This window comes from Polypterus senegalus, chromosome 18 (assembly GCF_016835505.1).
Source record: "Polypterus senegalus isolate Bchr_013 chromosome 18, ASM1683550v1, whole genome shotgun sequence".
Classification (NCBI taxonomy): domain Eukaryota; kingdom Metazoa; phylum Chordata; class Cladistia; order Polypteriformes; family Polypteridae; genus Polypterus; species Polypterus senegalus.
In genome coordinates, this window is record NC_053171.1 from 22,550,959 (window position 1) to 22,570,886 (window position 19,928).

Consider the following 19,928-nt stretch of genomic DNA (forward strand, 5'->3'; position numbering starts at 1 on the left):
TCAGGGTTGGGGAGAGATCCTGCCCCAAGTGGAGGAGTTCAAGTATCTCGGGGTCTTGTTCACGAGTGAGGGAAGAATGGAGCGTGAGATCGACAGGCGGATCGGTGCGGCATCCGCAGTGATGCGGGCTCTGCATCGGTCTGTCGTGGTGAAAAGGAGCTGAGCCGTAAGGCAAAGCTCTCAATTTACCAGTCGATCTACCTTCCTACCCTCACCTATGGTCATGAGCTATGGGTAGTGACCGAAAGAACGAGATCGCGAATACAAGCGGCTGAAATGAGTTTCCTCCGCAGGATGTTTGGGCTTTCCCTTAAAGATAGGGTGAGAAGCTCAGTCATCCGGGAGGGGCTCAGAGTAGAGCCGCTGCTCCTCCGCATCGAGAGGAGTCAGATGAGGTGGCTCGGGCATCTGATCAGGATGCCTCCTGGACGCCTCCCTGGTGAGGTGTTCCGGGCACGTCCAACCGGGAGGAGGCACCGGGGAAGACCCAGGACACGCTGGAGGGACTATGTCTCCGGCTGGCCTGGGAACGCCTTTGGGATTCTCCCGGAAGAGCTGGAAGAAGTGGCCGGGAGAGGGAAGTCTGGGCCTCTCTGCTTGCTGCTGCCCCGCGACCCGACCGGATAAGCGGAAGAGAATGGATGGATGGATGGATTTTCTTAAAAACCACTTGTATTATGGACAAATATTTTCTCTACATATTGTATTAGTTTAAATAGTATGTAGTTTAAGGGATTGGTTTATTTATTTTACTATTTTTGTGGTCACTAAACAATAAGCCTACAGAATTTTAAATTGTTAATAAAAATGATCAAGTAACACATGTGGTTTATAGCTTAATTACAAAAATACTAAAGTTAACACTTTAATATAAAAAATTAGGCTTCTGTGTGTCTGGTTATGCTAAAGCTTTGGGGAAGAAAAAAAAAAAAAAATCAGAATCATCTGATTCAGTCACATGATATTGTCCCTAATAAAAACCTGATTGGAGCATCCGTAATAATTTTCCGTCTTATACAGGGTGAGTCAAAATTACCTTAACACTAATGATACTGCTATGCATATACTTGTATAAAATTTTTCTGGACAATGTAAGAGCCACATATGGTACATGTGTTGAACATGATGGGGAACAGGTTGAGACATTCCTGCAAATAATCTTACACATATGAGGTATGTTTTGTGAATAAATTGTTTCTGCCATTCAGATGTTAACATAATTTTGACTCACTCTGTATATCTCATTCATGAATACTGCTGGTTCCACTCTTGTGCAAGTGGGATAGTATTTTAAATAATTACTTTCCAATGATATTTTAATTACTTTTCAATCAGCCACACGATGTACAGAAGTTACTTAGTAAAAACATGGAAGAGATTAATTATGCAATTGAAAACTCGGTTTACCCATATTAAATTAGTAAATAATGATCATCTTTGAGAAAGACAAATTAAGAGTATATGCAAAGTAATTCAAAACACAATGGCTAGTTCTACCTCACCATGCTAGGGAGCCTGTATGAGTGAATTAGAGGGTGAGTGTATATGGTGTGCCCTATAATGGAGTGTCCTACCATTCACAGCTGGCCTCCAGTCTTTTCCTCAGTGCTGAGTGGGACATTAGACTTACAGCTACTAATTTCAACCCCCATCACATCACTCTGTTGTCCCAGGGGAGTCTACAGATAGATGCAAGTTAACACTTGACAATCCTGAGTTGTACATTTATATCGTGTCCATAAAAATCATTAACAGAAGAGACTAGACATACCACTAACAGAGAGAAGAGACTAGCAGCACAGCACTGAACATCCATACCCCACATACTCAACTTCATGCAAAATATGCAAACGCAACTCTTGGTCTGCCATTATTACAAGGATGTAACAGCATGCAGTAGAGGACCCCGAACCCATTTCGGTTCCAGAAAGCACTATAGAGTAAATGTTTTGCAAACTTTTTCCAGATACATAAAGCACATGTACTGTTGATATAACCAGCAAATCCCCATTACTACTCAAAAACCTGGGCAAGGTAGAAAGTGTTGTTTCACTGCTCAGTGACAAGGAACAATCTCTATTGCTTTTTCTGGATCAGAGATTCAGCCATGAGAGAGCCAATAGACAATTCAATCAAGCAAAGAACAAGCCAATAATGACTGTTATGGTAGTGCCAATTAAAAGAGATACCATATCTAGAACCAGGCCTGTCATGTTCATCTAGTGCTCGGGTTACCAACATAGCTCAGTATAAAAAGCCACACAGAAATGCTGTGCATTTTAACAAAACCAAAAACAAAAAAAAATTAAAACTTACTCTCTCTTTTGACTTTTCTTGCTAGTTCCATTAATAATATTAACAGCAGATAAGTAAAGATCCTCTGCATCTTGAGCTTGACGTCTCTGATTAGCCTGTTCTTCAGCTATAGAATATTAAAAAAAGAAATAATTAAATAGTGTTACATTAGTATAAATCATAGCAGTCAGTTTCAAAACACACAAATGTCCATTAGATTATACTGGAAGCAGACACTATGTAACCCCTATCACCCTCAAAAGCAGGATTACTCCGATCAAAAATAATTAAAAAAAAAATTCTAAAATTTCATAATGTGAAAAAGATGCATGCCTAACAGACAGTAGCATTTATTTGTGTAGAATGTCATAAATGGCAGATACATTCTTACAGAATGAAATTCAGCCTTACAGTTTTTGTATGCTTCTCGACCATGTGTTTTACAGTATATATAATATAATATATAAAGACACTCCTCACTAGCCTCCATCTGCCTCTCGCTACATGTTGGAGCATACCTTGCCTTTGCTTAGCAAGTGATACCTGTTTGTTCACAATCTACAGATTGTTAAGGAATAACTTTTGATGCTTTTGAGAGAGAGAGAGAGAGAGAGAGAGAGAGAGAGAGAGAGAGAGAGAGAGAGAGAGAGAGAGAGAGAGAGAGAGAGAGAGAGAGAGAGAGAGAGAGAGAGAGAGAGAGAGAGAGAGAGAGAGAGAGAGAGAGAGAGAGAGAGAGAGAGAGAGAGAGAGAGATCAGAGCTATGTTTTTAGAGGGTAGCTGCTGATTACCAGAGATATCACAGCCTCATGCTTTTTTCCCCATGCGGGGGATGCTCTCCTGTCAGAGCTGAACACGATCAGATACAGTGTCAACTTTTGGCATTGGAGCCTTCCTGCCATCTGCTTGGTCAGAATTACTTTTTTTTTTTTTAATATTTATTTTGAAGTTTGTCCTGTTTCACTACTATCTGGCGGAGCCACAGGGGACAGCTAGTATATTATATCATTACTAGGGGGCTCTGCACCATGCTCGCCCACCCCTGGGTTTGGTTAACCGGATATACAAAAGATTGTTATTTTCATGGGAAGATTGTTATTTTCATGGGAATTGTTACATATGCATTATTTTCACTTTTACTTTAAAACTTCAGTAAAAACAATATTTGGAATTAACTTTTTTTCAAGATTGCATTGAATTTTGATTCCGTGTTTGGACTTGCATCGTGACAACGCAACGTACATCTGCCTGTGAGTGAATATCATTTCTTTCTCTCTAATAAATAAGACTACTTTTTCAAATGTTTGTCCATGCTCTTTCTTTTTCGCTTCATTGTTGACGTGTCTTCTAGAACGTATAAACTTATTGTCCAGATAAAATTTATATGAGCTGAGAGAAAGGAAGTGTGTCTGGCAAAGGCATTCACAAGACTGAGGTTAGATGATCGTGGTCTTGTTTGAAAATAGTTGTAAGTAGGGCGTGTGACTTGAAAGAATCTCATGTTAAAAGTCACCGTCTCAGGGGACTTCATACTGAGCCAACATTTTTGAAATCTTTTAATTCTCGTTGGCAACACGAATTAGACGATCTACAAGTCTCCAACTTACAGTTTAAATCCGAACAATATATTCAATCTCTTGTTGCTATTCCGTTATTTCACGGAGTAATAATTTCCGTTTGTTTGTGCTAATGCGATCTTTCCTATCCTTTTTTGGAGACTTTCAAATTTTGTACTTCCGTTATCTCTAATCTGCTCTGCATGTGTATCGCGCCAACATTGTTGAACTCTTTACAACATTCTACTTTGTCATCTATTCTTTGTCCTTTATTTCCGGCCCCAGGCGTGGGGTTGTCTAACAGGGCGTATAAGTGTCTCTCTCGAGAAAATCAAGACTTGTCTCCTTCCAAGATTTTTTTTAATAGAGAGAACTGATTCATACTATCCAATTAAATTAGTTTGCAAGAGTGTAGTTCTTCTAAATATATCTGCTTTTGCATTATGCTCACTTTTTCTTAAGGATTTACATTTTTGATTTCTCTGAAAGAATAATTTTGAAAATATGAAAACATAATTTAGAAACATGGAAGATGGAAATTAGCAGATAAAATATCCAATTCATGTCCATCAAAATTTACATTTATATTGAAACTAACCTATTTCAAGGGAAATCTACAGCAGCTCTCCGGGAAAGACTTAGAAGCATAACCATGGGGACAAAAACTCTACATAAGCAAGACAATGACTTAAGAGAGAAGCCACAGAGAGGACAACAATCACATGAAGGAGCTTCTGTTGAGAGGCTCAGACTAGAGTAAAGGTGATTTTGTTCTTTTTTTATGATTAGAATGTACAGTATACTTTAGTATTTTGTACCATCCGCCTATACAAACCAGTGCTATGCAGAGCTCTCAATGTTGTTCTGTTGCAGCTTTAATCCAGTCTCAGCTTCTTAACTCAGTAGCTTTGTTGACTGGTATATGGCTTGTTCCATACATTGTCCTCTAATTTGCACAGATCTTAAGCAGTGGTGGTTTCACATAGCATTCACTTTCTGAGAACTGAATCAACAGTACCCATACAAACCTGCAAACGTTTTGATATTGTTTTGCACTCTTCTGTCAATTATTGTACTTGTATTATTCTCTCTTGGGTATCGTACTTTTCTTTATTTTTCATTTTCCCAGTTGTACTTTATATTCGCAAACTTAACAATGATCCCTTAACTGTGGAATTATTTTACAGAAATGTGGCAGGTATTTAAATGATGTTGTAGTGAAGGCCAAATATAAGGTGCCTGCTTCCTCATTAAGCAACTATTTTTGTACGCTGTGTAAACGCAGATAATCCACAACAAATGAAATACTACTACTATTTTTGATTTTCAGAGTTCTGAAGTACATCTATCATTGAGTTAGAGAAACTGTCAACAATATGAAAAATTTTACAAAATACTGTACATATAGAGTAGTATTTTAAAACATTGCATTTTGTGTTTTAGTTGCATGTCAACTTTGCATTATTTTCTAAATTTATTGTATTCATAACAACAGGCAGAATATAGCTAGATGGGTTGTTTTAATGGTGTTGCACTAAATACAAATAAAATGGTGATTAGCTATTAAATTCAGGTTTAGGGTATAAGCATGGCTGTATTAAAAATGATTTCAATGAAGTCAAGAATAAGAGATATATCGGTCAGGTAGGAGAGGAAATACAATTCAAAAAGCAAAAGACTGAAGAAGTGGTAATTATAATAACTTACTTTCACAAAATCCCCATTTCTTTTCTTGGTCATAGTCATAAGCTGTAGCACACCACAGTCGGCCATCTCCACGACCTTCAGAAGTACATTCAGAGTATTCCTTCCCCAGGAACAAAAAAGGAAATATGCATAACTCTCCATCAGCTGTGCCTCCAATTGCTCTCTGCACTGTAATCGGAACAATAGGTAAAAATAAGGTGAAAATACACCAACTTCAGAAAACTATAATAGGAATATAAATGCCAAATCTATAACCCTACAGGTTTATCGAGCCACAATATTTGATATATCATAAGATAATCCATTCTCTCTTGCACAAGTAACCAGTAAAAGACAGTAACCAACCATAGGTCAGATCAGTCCATCACAGGATGCATTCATAACTGGTAAATTAAATATTTCACCCAACAGCATTTTTGTACTGTGGGGGAAGTGATGAGGGTTAACCAAAAGAAAATTCATCAAAAGGTGTGGCACAAGGCAATACTTTAATCCTCTTCAATTTTTGCAGTCATTTATTCTAAACAAAACAAAAATGTCCCAAAACCCCCACAATAATTCCCTAATCTCACCCCTAACACCAACCATAACCCTGTCCTATCTGAAAGCAGTTAAACAGAAGGAAAGACTAAAGGACAGACTAAAACTCCTTAAAAGAATCCAACTCAGCAAATCTGAATACATCATATTACAGTTTCTGGTGCCAATGAACGAATGTGGAGGGTTTATAAGCAATTTTATTAGTTCTGCCTGTGGATAGAAGAGATGTGCATTCTGATATCCGAGTACCCATACAGGTTTTTAAACAGATATTTAAGTTAATATGGAGAAAATTAGATGTTTGTTTTTATTTGAGTGAACAAGTCAACCACCACCTCATTTCAAAATAATATCCTCACAAAAAGATGTTTTTTCTCTCTGTCATAATTGGATTCTTGAATACAAAGTTGATCTAAGTGCTAATCCTTAATATTCATACTTCTCACTGCAGCAGTACAACTTCAACATTGAACTGGCTAAAGTGTTGAACAAATAACAGCTTTAACACAAAACTATTTTTTTTATCTGTGTCAAACTGCTATCAAACTCTGCCTCTTTTTTCATACCAAATTTTCTCCCCGACTTCCCTTAAAATAAAGCACATGTGACTAAAGGCAGCAGTCAGAATATACATGAAAATTTGGTGTCGGGCATATTAGATTTACATTGATAAATATGCCTTCTATCCAACTATTATAACCTTGACACACCGCACATTCAAGGCCTGATTGATTAATGGGGTTTGGTAAGCCCCACAAAGAGTGTAATTCAGGTAGCTGGTGTGTTTTAAAATGACAGAGTGGGGTGAGGGACCAAGAGACAAGGAATATTTGGACATGCAAAATCATAAAGATGTCACAGAAATTAAAATATATGTAGAACTAACCATTAGAAAGGCTTAATGCAATATTTGTACTTTTACAGCTTACTAACCCAAGAAACGTTCTGTGACTCTGCTTTTTAATATTTTGTCTCTCATAGTCATGCTCGACCCTTTTTGCGATAGCTACTTGCGTGTTCCCTAACAGAGTCTGCTTTGTATGAAGGATTAACAGCTGCAGCGAGTTTAGCAGCAATTTCTGCCCTTTATTTCTTTTTTCCATTCTATTATGGTATGCAATATTTGAGAAATCAGGAGATGTGCTTCTTTTATTTTTACGTAATTCATAGCCCTTATGCACTCTAACAGAGCCAGAGCTACACTGGCACTGTGTAAAGGGTTAATAGCTGTGGTATGTTCAGCAGCAGTTTAGTAAATAAACGAGACATCAGACAAACAAGCTTGTCTTGTGTTTGTAAGGTTCAAAACATTCATGTTCCTTATTACTTGTCACTACATTCTTGTACTTCACACATTCATTGGTTTCAGCCTCCATTGTCATTTATTAAAGTATGTCAAGTAAGAGATTGTTTTCCTGATAGCGTACCCCCAACTGCTTCCGACTGGCTAAGATTATGTAAATGAAGGTTATGACTGAAAATAGCTGGAAACATCTTCTAATGAATTTGTCAGGGGTGTGTTCTTGCTCCTAATCTGTTCAATGCTTACACTAGGTGTTGGGCAACATTGTGGCTCCAGTGGCTGTGGGGCATCTATTGGTGAAGAAAGATTCACTGATCTTGACTTTGCTGACGATGCTGTGACCTTCGCGGAGTCAATGGAGGCTATGATCTGGGCTCTTGAGAGACTGAGCGAGGAGTCTGGGTTTGTGAATGTCCTGGATAAAAAACCAAGAACCAGGCCTTGGGCACAGCCATCAGCAGTGCGTCTGTCTTCAGAGAGAGTCGACCTCATGAGGTCTTTAGAAAGGGGTGTGTGGCGCTCCCGATATCTATGCAAAATGATAAAGGTCCAAGACTTTCAAGCCCTGGCGCTTCCCGACTTGCTATATGAATGTGAGACATGGACGCTATTCAGTGACCTGTGCCTCTTTGGAGAATCCTTGGGTACCGTTGGTTTGACTTTGTATTGAATGAGCAGTTACTCATGGAGTCCTGAATGAGGCACATTACCTGCATTGTGAGGGAGCTTCAGTTATGGCACAATGGCCGGCCATGTTGCGCGATTTCCAGAGGATGATCTAGCTCAAAGGATCCTCATTGTTGAGGACCTGAGTAGCTGCGGCAGACAGTCACTTCCGGAGGGTGGGACTGGACCACATGTCTGCCTGGGGGGTTGCCAACCAGGACCCCGAGCTGTTTCTTCATGTGGTGGGAGCAGCAATGTGCTGTACCAGTGCATGCTTACCACCCTGACCTGACCTCCCTTCATATACAACTGCTGTAGTTTACAAATTCCAAGCATAAAGGATAGCAAGTTGTAATTTATATTTAGTTATTTATAGTGTAATTCATAGTGACAAGCAAAGCAACCGGTAGAAAATAAACTTAAAAGGCAGAATATTACATAAAAGAACTTAAACAATTAAACCATTTTATTAATTATTCAAATATTAAACTGACATGTAAGAGAGGGATAGAACTGTGCTTGCATTGAAAGAAATAGGACGCACTTACCTGGCTTCTGTTTTCTCTCAATTTTATTTGAATTATCTTCATTGTCCATTAGTCCATGAAAAAATGATTCAGAGCTGCCATCATCTTTGCCACTCTCTCTTTCCTGAGATGATTCACTGGATAAAAATGACTGCCCTGCCACAGACTGCCATCCGGCCTTTTCATCTTCATTTTTAGAATTTGAAACAGAAGCTTCCTTTAAAAGGTATAACAACAACAGTATCAAAAACACAGGGTTAATTAAAAATTGATGTAGATAATAAAAATGTATTTCATACAGTTGTGCAGGTATGTTTTTAAGCCACCGATAATTCCAATAATATTTGCAGTGATAAAAACTGCTTCTTCAATAAAACAAAAAAAGATATATGAGCCAAGAACAACGACTTAGTAAACAACTAGCCTTAAAGGCACAAAAATATTGTTACACCGAGTTTTAACCATGGCATAAAAATTAAAAAGCATCTTCAAGGAGCAGTGGTGACCAATTGTGTGAGACTATTGTCTTCCTAAATGATGCAAGTATCTATTTACTGCCCATCTTCCTTCAGTTACCACGCATACAGTGGGTACGGAAAGTATTCAGAACCCCTTCAATTTTTCACCCTTTGTTATATTGCAGCCATTTGCTAAAATCGTTTAAATTAATTTTTTCCCTCATTGATGTACACACAGCACCCCATATCGACAGACAAAAAAAAGAATTTTTGAAATTGTTGCAGATTTATTAAAAAAGAAAAACGGAAAAATCACATGGTCCTAAGTATTCAGACCCTTTGCTCAGTATTTAGTTGAAGCGCCCTTTTGAGCTAATACAGCCATGAGTCTTCTTGGGAAAGATGCAACAAGTTTTTCACACCTGGATTTGGGGATCCTCTGCCATTCCTCCTTGCAGATCCTCTCCAGTTCTGTCAGGTTGGATGGTAAACATTGCTGGACATTTTAGGTCTCTCCAGAGATGCTCAATTGGGTTTAAGTCAGGGCTCTGGCTGGGCCATTCAAGAACAGTCACAGAGTTGTTGTGAAGCCACTCCTTCGTTATTTTAGCTGTGTGCTTAGAGTCATTGTCTTGTTGGAAGGTAAATCTTCGGCCCAGTCTGAGGTCCTTAGCATTCTGAAGAAGGTTTATGTCCAGGATATCTCTGTACTTGGCCGCATTCATCTTTCCCTCGATTGCAACCAGTCATCCTGTCCCTGCAGCTAAAAAACACCCCCACAGCATGATACTGCCACCGCCATGCTTCACTGTGGGGACTGTATTGGACAAGTGATGAGCAGTGCCTGGTTGTCTCCACACATACCGCTTAGAATTAAGGCCAAAAAGTTCTCTCTTGGTCTCATCAGACAAGAGAATCTTATTTCTCACCATCTCAGAGTCCGTCAGGTGTCTTTTAGCAAACTCCATGCAGGCTTGCACTGAGAAGAGGCTTCTGACAGGCCACTCTACCATAAAGTCCTGACTGGTGGAGGGCTGCAGTGATGGTTGACTTTCTACAACTTTCTCCCATCTCCTGACTGCATCTCCGGAGCTCAGCCAAAGTGATCTTTGGGTTCTTCTTTACCTCTCTCACCAAGGCTCTTCTCCCCCCGTAGCTCAGCTTCCATTTAAGGATTATGGAGGCTACTGTGCTCTTGGGAACCTTAAGTGCAGCGGAAATTTTTCTGTAACCTTGGCCAGATCCGTGCCTTGCCACAATTCTGTCTCTGAGCTCTTCAGGCAGTTCCTTTGACCTCATGATTCTCATTTGCTCTGACATGCATTGTGAGCTGTAAGGTCTTATATAGACAGGTGTGTGGCTTTCCTAATCAAGTCCAATCAGTAGAATCAGACACAGCTGGACTCAAATGAAGATGATATCAAGGATGATCAGAAGAAATGGAAAGCACCGGAGTTAAATATGAGTGTCACAGCAAAGGGTCTGAATACTTAGGACTGATATTTCAGGTTTTTTTTTTTGAATAAGTCTGCAACAATTTCAAAAATTCTTTTTTTTGTCTGTCAATATGGGGTGCTGTGTGTACATTAATGAGGAAAAAAAATAATTTAAATGATTTTAGCAAATGGCTGCAATATAAAAAAGAGTGAAAAATTGAAGGGGGTCTGAATACTTTCCGTACCCACTATATATTGCATAGCTAGTTCAGCCCATTATTTCCTGCCATACAGAAACTGTTTAACCTAAAAACCTAAATAACAATGAATATTTATATTAAATACAATTTGTCAATTTTGAGAGGCATTGATATTCACGTTATTCTGCAAAGGAAAGAATGAAGAACATGCCTGAATTAACAAACACGTATAATTCTTTCTTTATTACTTGGTTATGATTAAATCATGTCTCAACAGTTCTACTCCCGTCTCTGTAACTGTCATTTCTCTATCTTTAACTGTGTTATGGGTATGTGTTGATTTTTCTAATCTAATTTCTAGTTGTCTCTTACTGCTAAAAGTTGCATAACATGAAGATCTTGGACATGCACCTCAAAGCTACCACTACAAATGAAGCCTCCAGAGACTCATTTTAAGTTCACATATACAGCCGTTACTTTGACTCATTTTATTTCTGAACTGTGAGCTCACTTTACTGTGCTCTTTCAGAAGGAAAGTGTATCTTCAAAATGTTATACGGCATGCGATTTCATTTAATTAACAAATCACATTCCACAACAAAAGTAAATGCATCATAGGGAAAGAAATTAACAACCAACCGAAAGATCTTTATTTGTCCCTGGAAGGATTATGGGCTTTTACAGAAGCTTTATAATTAAATATTATCTTAGTATGACAACCAAAAAAAAAAAAACTCATATATACACCAGAATGACTAAAAAGAAAAAAATGTAAAAAGAATGGAGGAAACCTTGCTTTGTAATAAATACATTTAAAGTTAATATTTTGACTGCACTGTTAATTGCACAAAGTAAATTATAGCTATACCTTATCTTCTGGAGAATTGGCACCCTCTTCCACATCTACAAGTGAGAAAACAGTAGCAGGTAATCGGCATTTAACAAACAATGATTGTTATCATTTTCAGCTCTGACTGAAAAAAAGTTTAGTAATAAAAATGACTTCTAACTAGTTACACAGTTGAGATCGTCCCTTTATGGTTAGAATGATGATACTGCCCTGGCTTGATTTTTGGTTCGTTCTGTTTAACATTTACCAGGTATAATAGGAATCTCCTTCTGGTGTAGGCATTGTTTCATTAGTTCAGTCCTGCTGTGCTTTTATTAGACCGTTCGCACTTCTCATTTTACAGTGGTGCCGTTTGCCTACTAAAGCGTGTTTTGGTTGAATTTGCTTTTCAAAATGCTACACAAAAGAAAGTTCGATTCGGCTCTCATGCACAAGTTAACAATAACATTCAACTGCAAAAAATATTTCATCAAAAACTGTCTTTACAAAATGCTTTATTCTGCTGATGCAAACGGACCCTGAAATGATATTGGTTATAAAAACGACATTATCCAATGCTACACAATTGTACAAAAACAGAATAAAATAGAAAAAGGTGTTTAAATATATTGCTTGACTGCATTAAAAGGCGATTGGAAACTTTCATAAAAAATTTTCAGACAAAAAAGGAAAAGAAAAACCAACACACTGTACTTTGCTCTCTCCACGGAGGAGAGCATGTTTTACTGAAGTAGGGCTTACCAGCTGTCACTCCTTGATAATTTCCCACCAGTAACATAAGCAGCAATATCCATGACGCTGTCATCTTACGGGTGTTTGAAGTCATTTTTGGAACGTCAGCCGAACTAACAAAGTAAATAAATTGCTGAAACAGAAATGAAAATAGAAACGTCTGTATGCAGCTTGAGTAAGAAGATTCAACTCGTCGTACTCATCCTTCAATTTTAAAACGCTTCTTTCGACGCGTTTACAAGTCTCCCTTTAGTAACCCTGTTTTGCTGCTTGACGGCGACGGATTTTCGTACAAGGTCATTGTAACGCCAGCCTTCAACAAAATCAGAAGCGCCACCTCTTCATAACAGCTAGGGAAGTAAACAGATGCAGACTGTAAAGCACCTAGCCGCTCCAGCTCCGCCAAGTTAGCACTGACAACCAGAACAACGTCCGGTACGTATTTCCGCTTTTTTTTTAAACTTGTGTCACATTAAGAGCCCCTGTATGTGTACAGGCAGTTAGTTTTTTGGGATTTTCTTTTACTTATGTTTCAGATGCTCATATCTCTTTTTTGAACATCTAATGTAATGAATTAACGAATGATAATGAACGTTAGATAGTCACTGCCATTGATCGATTCTCACCGTTATATGATTGGAAATAACGTTTCCCGTAACGTTAAATCCGTGAGATTTCAAATTTTAAAACACCAGCTGATAATTCATTATGTCAACTCGGAAATATGTCCTATTCAGGTAGAATTATCTACGTGATCTTTACCTAATCAACTTGATCAATATTTAAAATGGTCTAAAAGACAATACGTTTTAACTTCTTTCACGGAGAACCTGGTGCAAACGATTCCGTTAGTTAGCTTGCTAGTTAGATAGGTTCCCCACGCTCATTGGCGCAACGGGTAGCTAGTGCTTTCTAATGGACTCGATCTTTGCCAGTCCTAAGTTCGGGTGAGAAAGGAGGAGGGTTAGGCGTCGGGCCAGTTCTTCGTTCCTATAAATCACACAACTGCTACAGAAACAGCAAACAAATAACGGGGCAGCAGATAGCTGAAATAGGCTGAAAAAACTTCTATAATAAGCCTACGTCATACGGACTTTAATTTTGATAGGTATCCCCTGCTTTCCGGGACGGTCACATAAATCCTGGTCTTCCTTATCCAAATAGCCAATTGCTATCCCGCGAACACTTTTTCCCCTCCCACAATACATGTTTCCAAAAACTGTCCAATAACGTGGTCACACACCCTTGATTGGACCGCCTGCGTTGAGAATAATTGGTTAACGGCGTGACATACCTGGCCTGCTGTTATTCGTCCAGCTCTTTCTTTAGGATGCCACGGGTTTTCTACTGAGTAGGAGTTTGTGATAGTGACATTGGTTTCGTTTATATTTATAGGAAAACTGACATGTCTTGATAAGTTTATTAACGTTAATCAGTGAACATTTATACATTAAAGATATAGTGGTAATAATATTCGATTGATGTTAGATTTAACTGATTACAATCATTTAATTCATGAAAACAGTAACAGCTTGTTTATTGTTTACTGTAATCCTTTTGGCACAGGTGAACATTTTTGAGTTTAATTCTCTTTGTTTTGGCAACAATTTTATTTTTACAATACGAACATTTTACGGTCCTGGGTTCTCTTCCTTGCGTGGAGTTTGCATGTTCTTCCCGTGTCTGCGTGGGTTGCTCCGGTTTCCTCCCGCAGTCCAAAGACATGTAGGTTAGGTGCATTGGCGATCCTAAATTGTCCCTGGTGTGTTTGTCCTGCGGTGGGCTGGCGCCCTGCCCCAATTTTTTGGCTATGCCCTGCCCGGGATTTGTTCCTGCCTTGCGCCCTGTGCTGGCAGGGATTGGCTGCAGCAGAACCCCGTGACTCTGTGTTGGCTATAGCGGGTTGGAAAATGACTGACTTGCATTTTACGGTGACTATAACAGCTCTATTTGATTCAATATACTTTATAGAAAGGTGTAAAACGAGGAGTATTGTAAAAAAAAATCTCCGTTTTATTCATTTTAGTTGTGTAGATGTTTCACCATATTTAAAATAATCCATTTCAAAATACAGTATTTGAATTTGATCAGAAAATTAAATCCTCACAGTTGCCAGTGGACATAACAATATTTCTAAGAATGAAGAAATACGGTACTGCACTGGAGATATTAAACAATGCGAACTTTCCTTTATCCTTAGTAATCGAAGAGAATTACGGCATTCCAATTAAAAGGTCATATTTACCACATTGAAATTCAAATATGCAAAGATAAAATCTCGAGCGCTTGAACAGAGCAGTCAGAAGAGAGCAGGGGCTGGGGTTCGGAGGACTCTCCATGACCCCGCCACACACACACCAATTCGCAATTCCTGTACAAACACAGATATAAATATAGATGTAGTTACAATATTCAGACATGGAGGTACGTCTGCCCTATACTAATTAAGGTATGTATTCAGTTACAAGCTAAAAGATATTGCAGAACAAGGCATAAATACTAGCTGAGAAAGGAAAAAAAGTTATCTCATGTAAAACAGAAAAAATGGAAAGCACATGCAGAAATCATGACAAATGAATTGAGTGAATGCGAGAAAAGAAAAAAGAAGTGGAAGAGAGAGGATGCAAATATAACTCTGAAAGGGTCTTTTAAAAGGTTTGATGTAAAAAAAGAAAAAAAAAAAAAAACAGGAACGAAGAAGAGAAGCACGTGGGTGGTGATTTTGACCACAGGAATTAATGTTTAAAAAAAGGTTTTATATTCCGTTAATGAGGCAGTTACCTCTGAGTGGATGAAGTAAATCTACGACTGGTACATATACCAATGGAACTAGATTGTCACAAAATCAATAATTAAGAAAGTTAATAAGAACAAAAATAAAAACAAGCTTCATTATTTGAGCAACAAAGATCCTGGTCAATGTACTGAATGTTTTATTTTGAAAGTATATCTCAATTTTGCAATTGTTTTATAATAATGGAATTTTAATGACCTATTCAGAATTTATTGGGAATGATAGACTTCCATTATGGGTCAAAGAATATGCAATTGTATTAGATGCTTTTCCACCTTGACTTTTTACAATTATTACAAAATTTACACATTATTGATTCAAATCAGAATCTTAAGTCTAAAGTTTGAAGGTATGAATATAGGACAAAAATTGTAATAATAGTATAACTTTCAAAAAAGTGTCCTGGTGTAACAGTTTCAAAATATTAACTGGAAAGAAGTTTGTAATATTACAAGAGGGTTACTGTACTACCTAAAAGTTCAAGAGGTATCTTTTAAAACTATTCACCATATTTACCCTTGAAAAGAAAATTCATTTAGCCTATAAATTTTAGGTAGATAATATTTTTTCACTAACTCTTTTACTGTATTTGTGCAAAATTGATTTGATGTGATCTTGAGTATTGACTAATTTATTTTACTTATTTTTGATGGGAATTTGGAATATAAATGTTTGTATATCTTTATATTATTTATGGAAATTTCCTCATTCATAAATGTCTATGGTCAAAATATACACCACAAAGACTAAAAAAGGAAGAGATTTTAAAAAGAAAGAAAAGAACATTTCTGACTTGGCTGTCCCAGTCACAGTGAGGCACACTTGACACACCTCTGCTTAAATAATTTGTTGGCTGAAAGTCCTCAGGGTCTCACAGAGAGGATGTACAGCATTGTTCATAATGGTACTCAGTTTTGTTTTCATGGTCTCCTCCTCTATGACCTCCAGGGGATCCAGAGTGTGTCCTGTAACCGAGGTTAACCTTTTAATTAATTTGTTGATTTGGTGGGACTCTCTTGATGTGATGTGACCAGCCCCGAACAGTACAGCATAGAAAATCACATTGACTATCACAGAGTTGTAGGAGAAGTGAAGGATGTCACTTCTCACATTAAAGAAATACATTGTTCTGATAGAAATGTTTTAAAGTTTTGATTCTCTGGGTTACACAAAAGTAATACCATTTCCAGACCATTAAAAATAACCCTCCAAGAAAGGTTTACTTCTGTCTGAACATTTATTGATTGTGATTTACATTTCTCTTTATTCCTTTCATGCCACTTCCACCTCTTGATGTCCCCAACTAAAGTCAAACTGATGTGTTATTTTATCTGGAAAAAGTATTTCACATATACAATAACACAATGCCTTTTCCTAAAAATGTGACAAGATTACAAAGACAATAAATATTGCACCTTTTTTTGTGGTACAGTACATAAACTTTGCAATGGCATTTCAAGATTTCTGCTTTTGGCACAGTAATGACCTTCTCTAATATTCTTTTTGGACTCAGCTCTTTTAGAATCAATCACTATTTGTATTATCATAATATGATACAATTTTCTCAAATTCCCATAATCCAATTTTACGGTCTTGAATGACTGGAAGCTTTGCATACATTCACAAACACACAGAGCTAACCTGAAATTGCCAATTATATTAAAACACACACACATCTTTTGGGATGTGAGAGGAAAACCCATGCAGATACAAATGTATTGCAAATTAGAAAAAAATCAGGAGTGGTCTCCCCTAGACTTTCTTGTATACTCAGACATGGGGATGGATATTCAAGGAGTAAAGTGCAAGACAGTGATTATATTTTTATATTATGTACATTAAAGAACCATCAACAACAAATCAAATGAATAATATATTGAACAATTATTGTAACAAAAGTTGAACACTGCAGCTGCATGAATAAAAAAATACCACTTCCGGTTAGCGGAAATAGCTCAAAAGTTGATAGAAATCTATGTTTTGTACCAAATAGGGGTATACAAAATTTGGTTGACCTAAGTGAAAGTATACTCAGGTTGTCATGTTTACATACACACACACACACACACACACACACACACACACACAAACAGACATGATTCCAAAGATCAGAGATTCATCAAAATCTTGAGATCCAATTTTTGGACGATTACAATACTTTCCCTATACATTGTATATGAGAAAGTAATAACACTTATGTACAACATTACATAAAGCACATGCAGCCATTCTTTTATGTTGCGTTCATAACATGCAAGACAACCCCTTCCATTTATCTAAAATGTGCCACAAAAAATTACAAAAAATATATACTACTCCAAATACTGCCCTCCTATAATTATCCACAAACATATTCAAACTTGGAAAGATGGTGGAAAGAACTGTTCTTTATAAAAAAAAAAAAAGTCTTACTTTTAGATGAGAAAGCAGAAAATACTTTATTAGAAAGTAACAAGCCTTGTCTTGGTCCGTGCAGCAAGCCTCCCAATATAGTGCATACATCTTTTTTATGTTATTTCTTACCATTATGGCGCCATCTTAACATTACATTTTTGCTAAGCTCCTAATATGCAAACATTTTGCCACCATTACCTAATAGTCAGCATTTGACTGAAACTTACCACCATTATCTCATAGCCTGAGCAGATATTCCCAGAATTTGACCGAAACTCATTTATTTGTTTCATTTTTTGACCTTGGTGATTACACAAGCTAGCTTATACAAATTATTATACCTAGATTATATAATACCACAGAAACAATGGGGAAATGAAAAGCATGTAGAGAGAGTGCAAAGAAAAGATCAAGGATACTAAAGAGAACTACAGGAGGGAACTAGAGGCCAAAATGGGGCAAAAAAAATGAGTGGCATGGTAAGGAATGGAAAATATCACAGTTTTTAAACAATTTGAATGTCAGGAGTGGTCTAATGAGTTGATTAAAATATTTAACAGGTTTGACTGTGATCTTCCTGCTCACTGTTTGTTTACCCATCCTAGTACCTGGACAATCTGTGGGGTTCATCTCCTCTTGTGCTCCCCTTCCAATCTACATTACTCTCTAAGACCATGTACCACTGTCTACACAACCTCCCTCCCCAAGTTTTTCCATTCTCCTTTCTGCATATGGAGTTTGTATGTTCTCCCTGTGTCTGTGTGGGTTTCCTCTAGGTGCTCCTGTTTCCTCCTACAGTCTAAAGACCTGCAAATTATGTGGCTTGGCAATGCCAAATCGACCCTTGTATGTAGTTGTGGAGTGTGTTTGTGTGTTTGCCCTGTGATGGACTGGCACCCTGTCCAGGATTTGTTCCTGCCTTGCACCCTGTGCTGGCTGGGAAACACTCCAGCAACCCCTGTTTAGAACAAAGCAGATTAGAAAATGACTGACTAACTTCTGCTTACCAACTGCCAGTGTCTCAGTCCTCATGCCCCAGCTACAATGACTTACACCCACCATTCTTCCAAACTCTCAGCTATCCAGCACTGACATTCGCAGTGCACCAGGTGTAGAAACAACTATGGAGAGTCAGTCAAAGCAAAGCTGCCAGACTTGATGATGTTAACTGTAAGGTACTGAAGGAGTGTGCTGGGTAACTGTGTGTAGTTTTTTCAGTATATATTAATTCTGAGTCTGATTCTACAAATGGTCCCAGCTGTATGGAAAACATCCTGTGTGGTCCCAGTCCACAAGATATTGCAGCCAAATAGCTTAAATGACTACCAAACAGTGGCTCTGGCCTCACGCATTATGAAGACCTTGGAAAGGTTAATATTGGCCTAAATGCAACCTCTGGTCAAAACAGCACTGAACCCACTGCAGTTTGCCTACCAGAACCACATAGAGGTGTGCAATACTATCATCTACATGCTGAACTGTGCCTATTCCCATCTGGAGAAATAGGGTAGCAGGCTGAGGATATTGTTTGTTGATTTCTCTAGTGCATTCAATGCCATACAGCTCAAATTGCTTGGGGAGAAGCTAAATTCAATGAGGGTTAATGTTGCTATTGTATCCTGAATATTGGACTACTTAACTGGTAGACCACAGTTTGTGAGTCTTAAGAACTTTGTATTGGACATGGTCATAAGTAGCACATGGGTTGCAAAGGGAAGTGTACTGGCTCTATTTCTGTGTATCTAGTACACCTTAGACTTTAGACACAGTACAGAATCATGCCATCTGCAGACATTTTCAGATGGCACAGCCATAGTTGGGTGTATCAGCAGTAAGCAGGAGAATGAATACAGGGTACTTGTAGAGAACTTTAATTAATGGTGTAAACTGAACCACCTGCACCTCAACATAAGTAAGACAAGGGAGATAATCATAGATTTCAGGAGGGACAAGTCCACACTGCCACCAGTTCTCATTGATGGTGAAGATTTGGAGGTGGAGAGAAGATACAAATACCTTGAGGTACATCTGAACAACAAGCTTGATAGGAGTGTCAACACATAGGGTGAACAGATGAAGGGCCAGTTTCACCTCTATTTCCTAAGGAAGTTGAGGTTGTTTAGAGTATGCAAGCCACTCTTACTCTTTGTTTTCTTCCAGTCTGTAATGACCTGTGTATTTTTCTATGTGGTAGTGTTCTGGGGAAATGTCATTAGTGTAAGAGATACCAACAAACTAAATAAACTGATTAAAAAGGCTTGTTCAATTTTGGGAGGAAGTGATAGAACAAAGGTCACTCAGGAAGCTGCTTACTATCCTGGACAATAACTTTCACCACCTGTATGAAGTTTTGGCTAAACGGAGGATCACATTCATGAACAGACTGAGACAATTGTGTTTCTCCAAGGAGTGCTATGTCAGATCGTTTTTACCCTCAGCCATCAGGCTTTGCTATGAGTCATCCCTTGACTG

General features: G+C 38.0%; 1 protein-coding gene across 2 annotated transcripts in view; it reads right to left on the minus strand.

Annotated features, from left to right (window-relative positions):
• sel1l (SEL1L adaptor subunit of ERAD E3 ubiquitin ligase) overlaps positions 1-12,699 on the minus strand; it is a 51,729-nt gene extending 39,030 nt beyond the window's left edge. For both annotated transcript variants that reach the window (XM_039741230.1, XM_039741229.1), the window contains exons 1-5: positions 12,278-12,699; positions 11,555-11,589; positions 8,614-8,809; positions 5,557-5,724; positions 2,317-2,422 (exon numbers count right to left, since the gene is read on the minus strand). In XM_039741230.1, the coding sequence (XP_039597164.1) occupies positions 2,317-2,422; positions 5,557-5,724; positions 8,614-8,809; positions 11,555-11,589; positions 12,278-12,362 (590 nt within the window). In that variant the 5' untranslated portion in view covers positions 12,363-12,699. The remainder of the gene's footprint in view (positions 1-2,316; positions 2,423-5,556; positions 5,725-8,613; positions 8,810-11,554; positions 11,590-12,277) is intronic.
• Between the last annotated feature and the right edge of the window lie 7,229 nt (positions 12,700-19,928).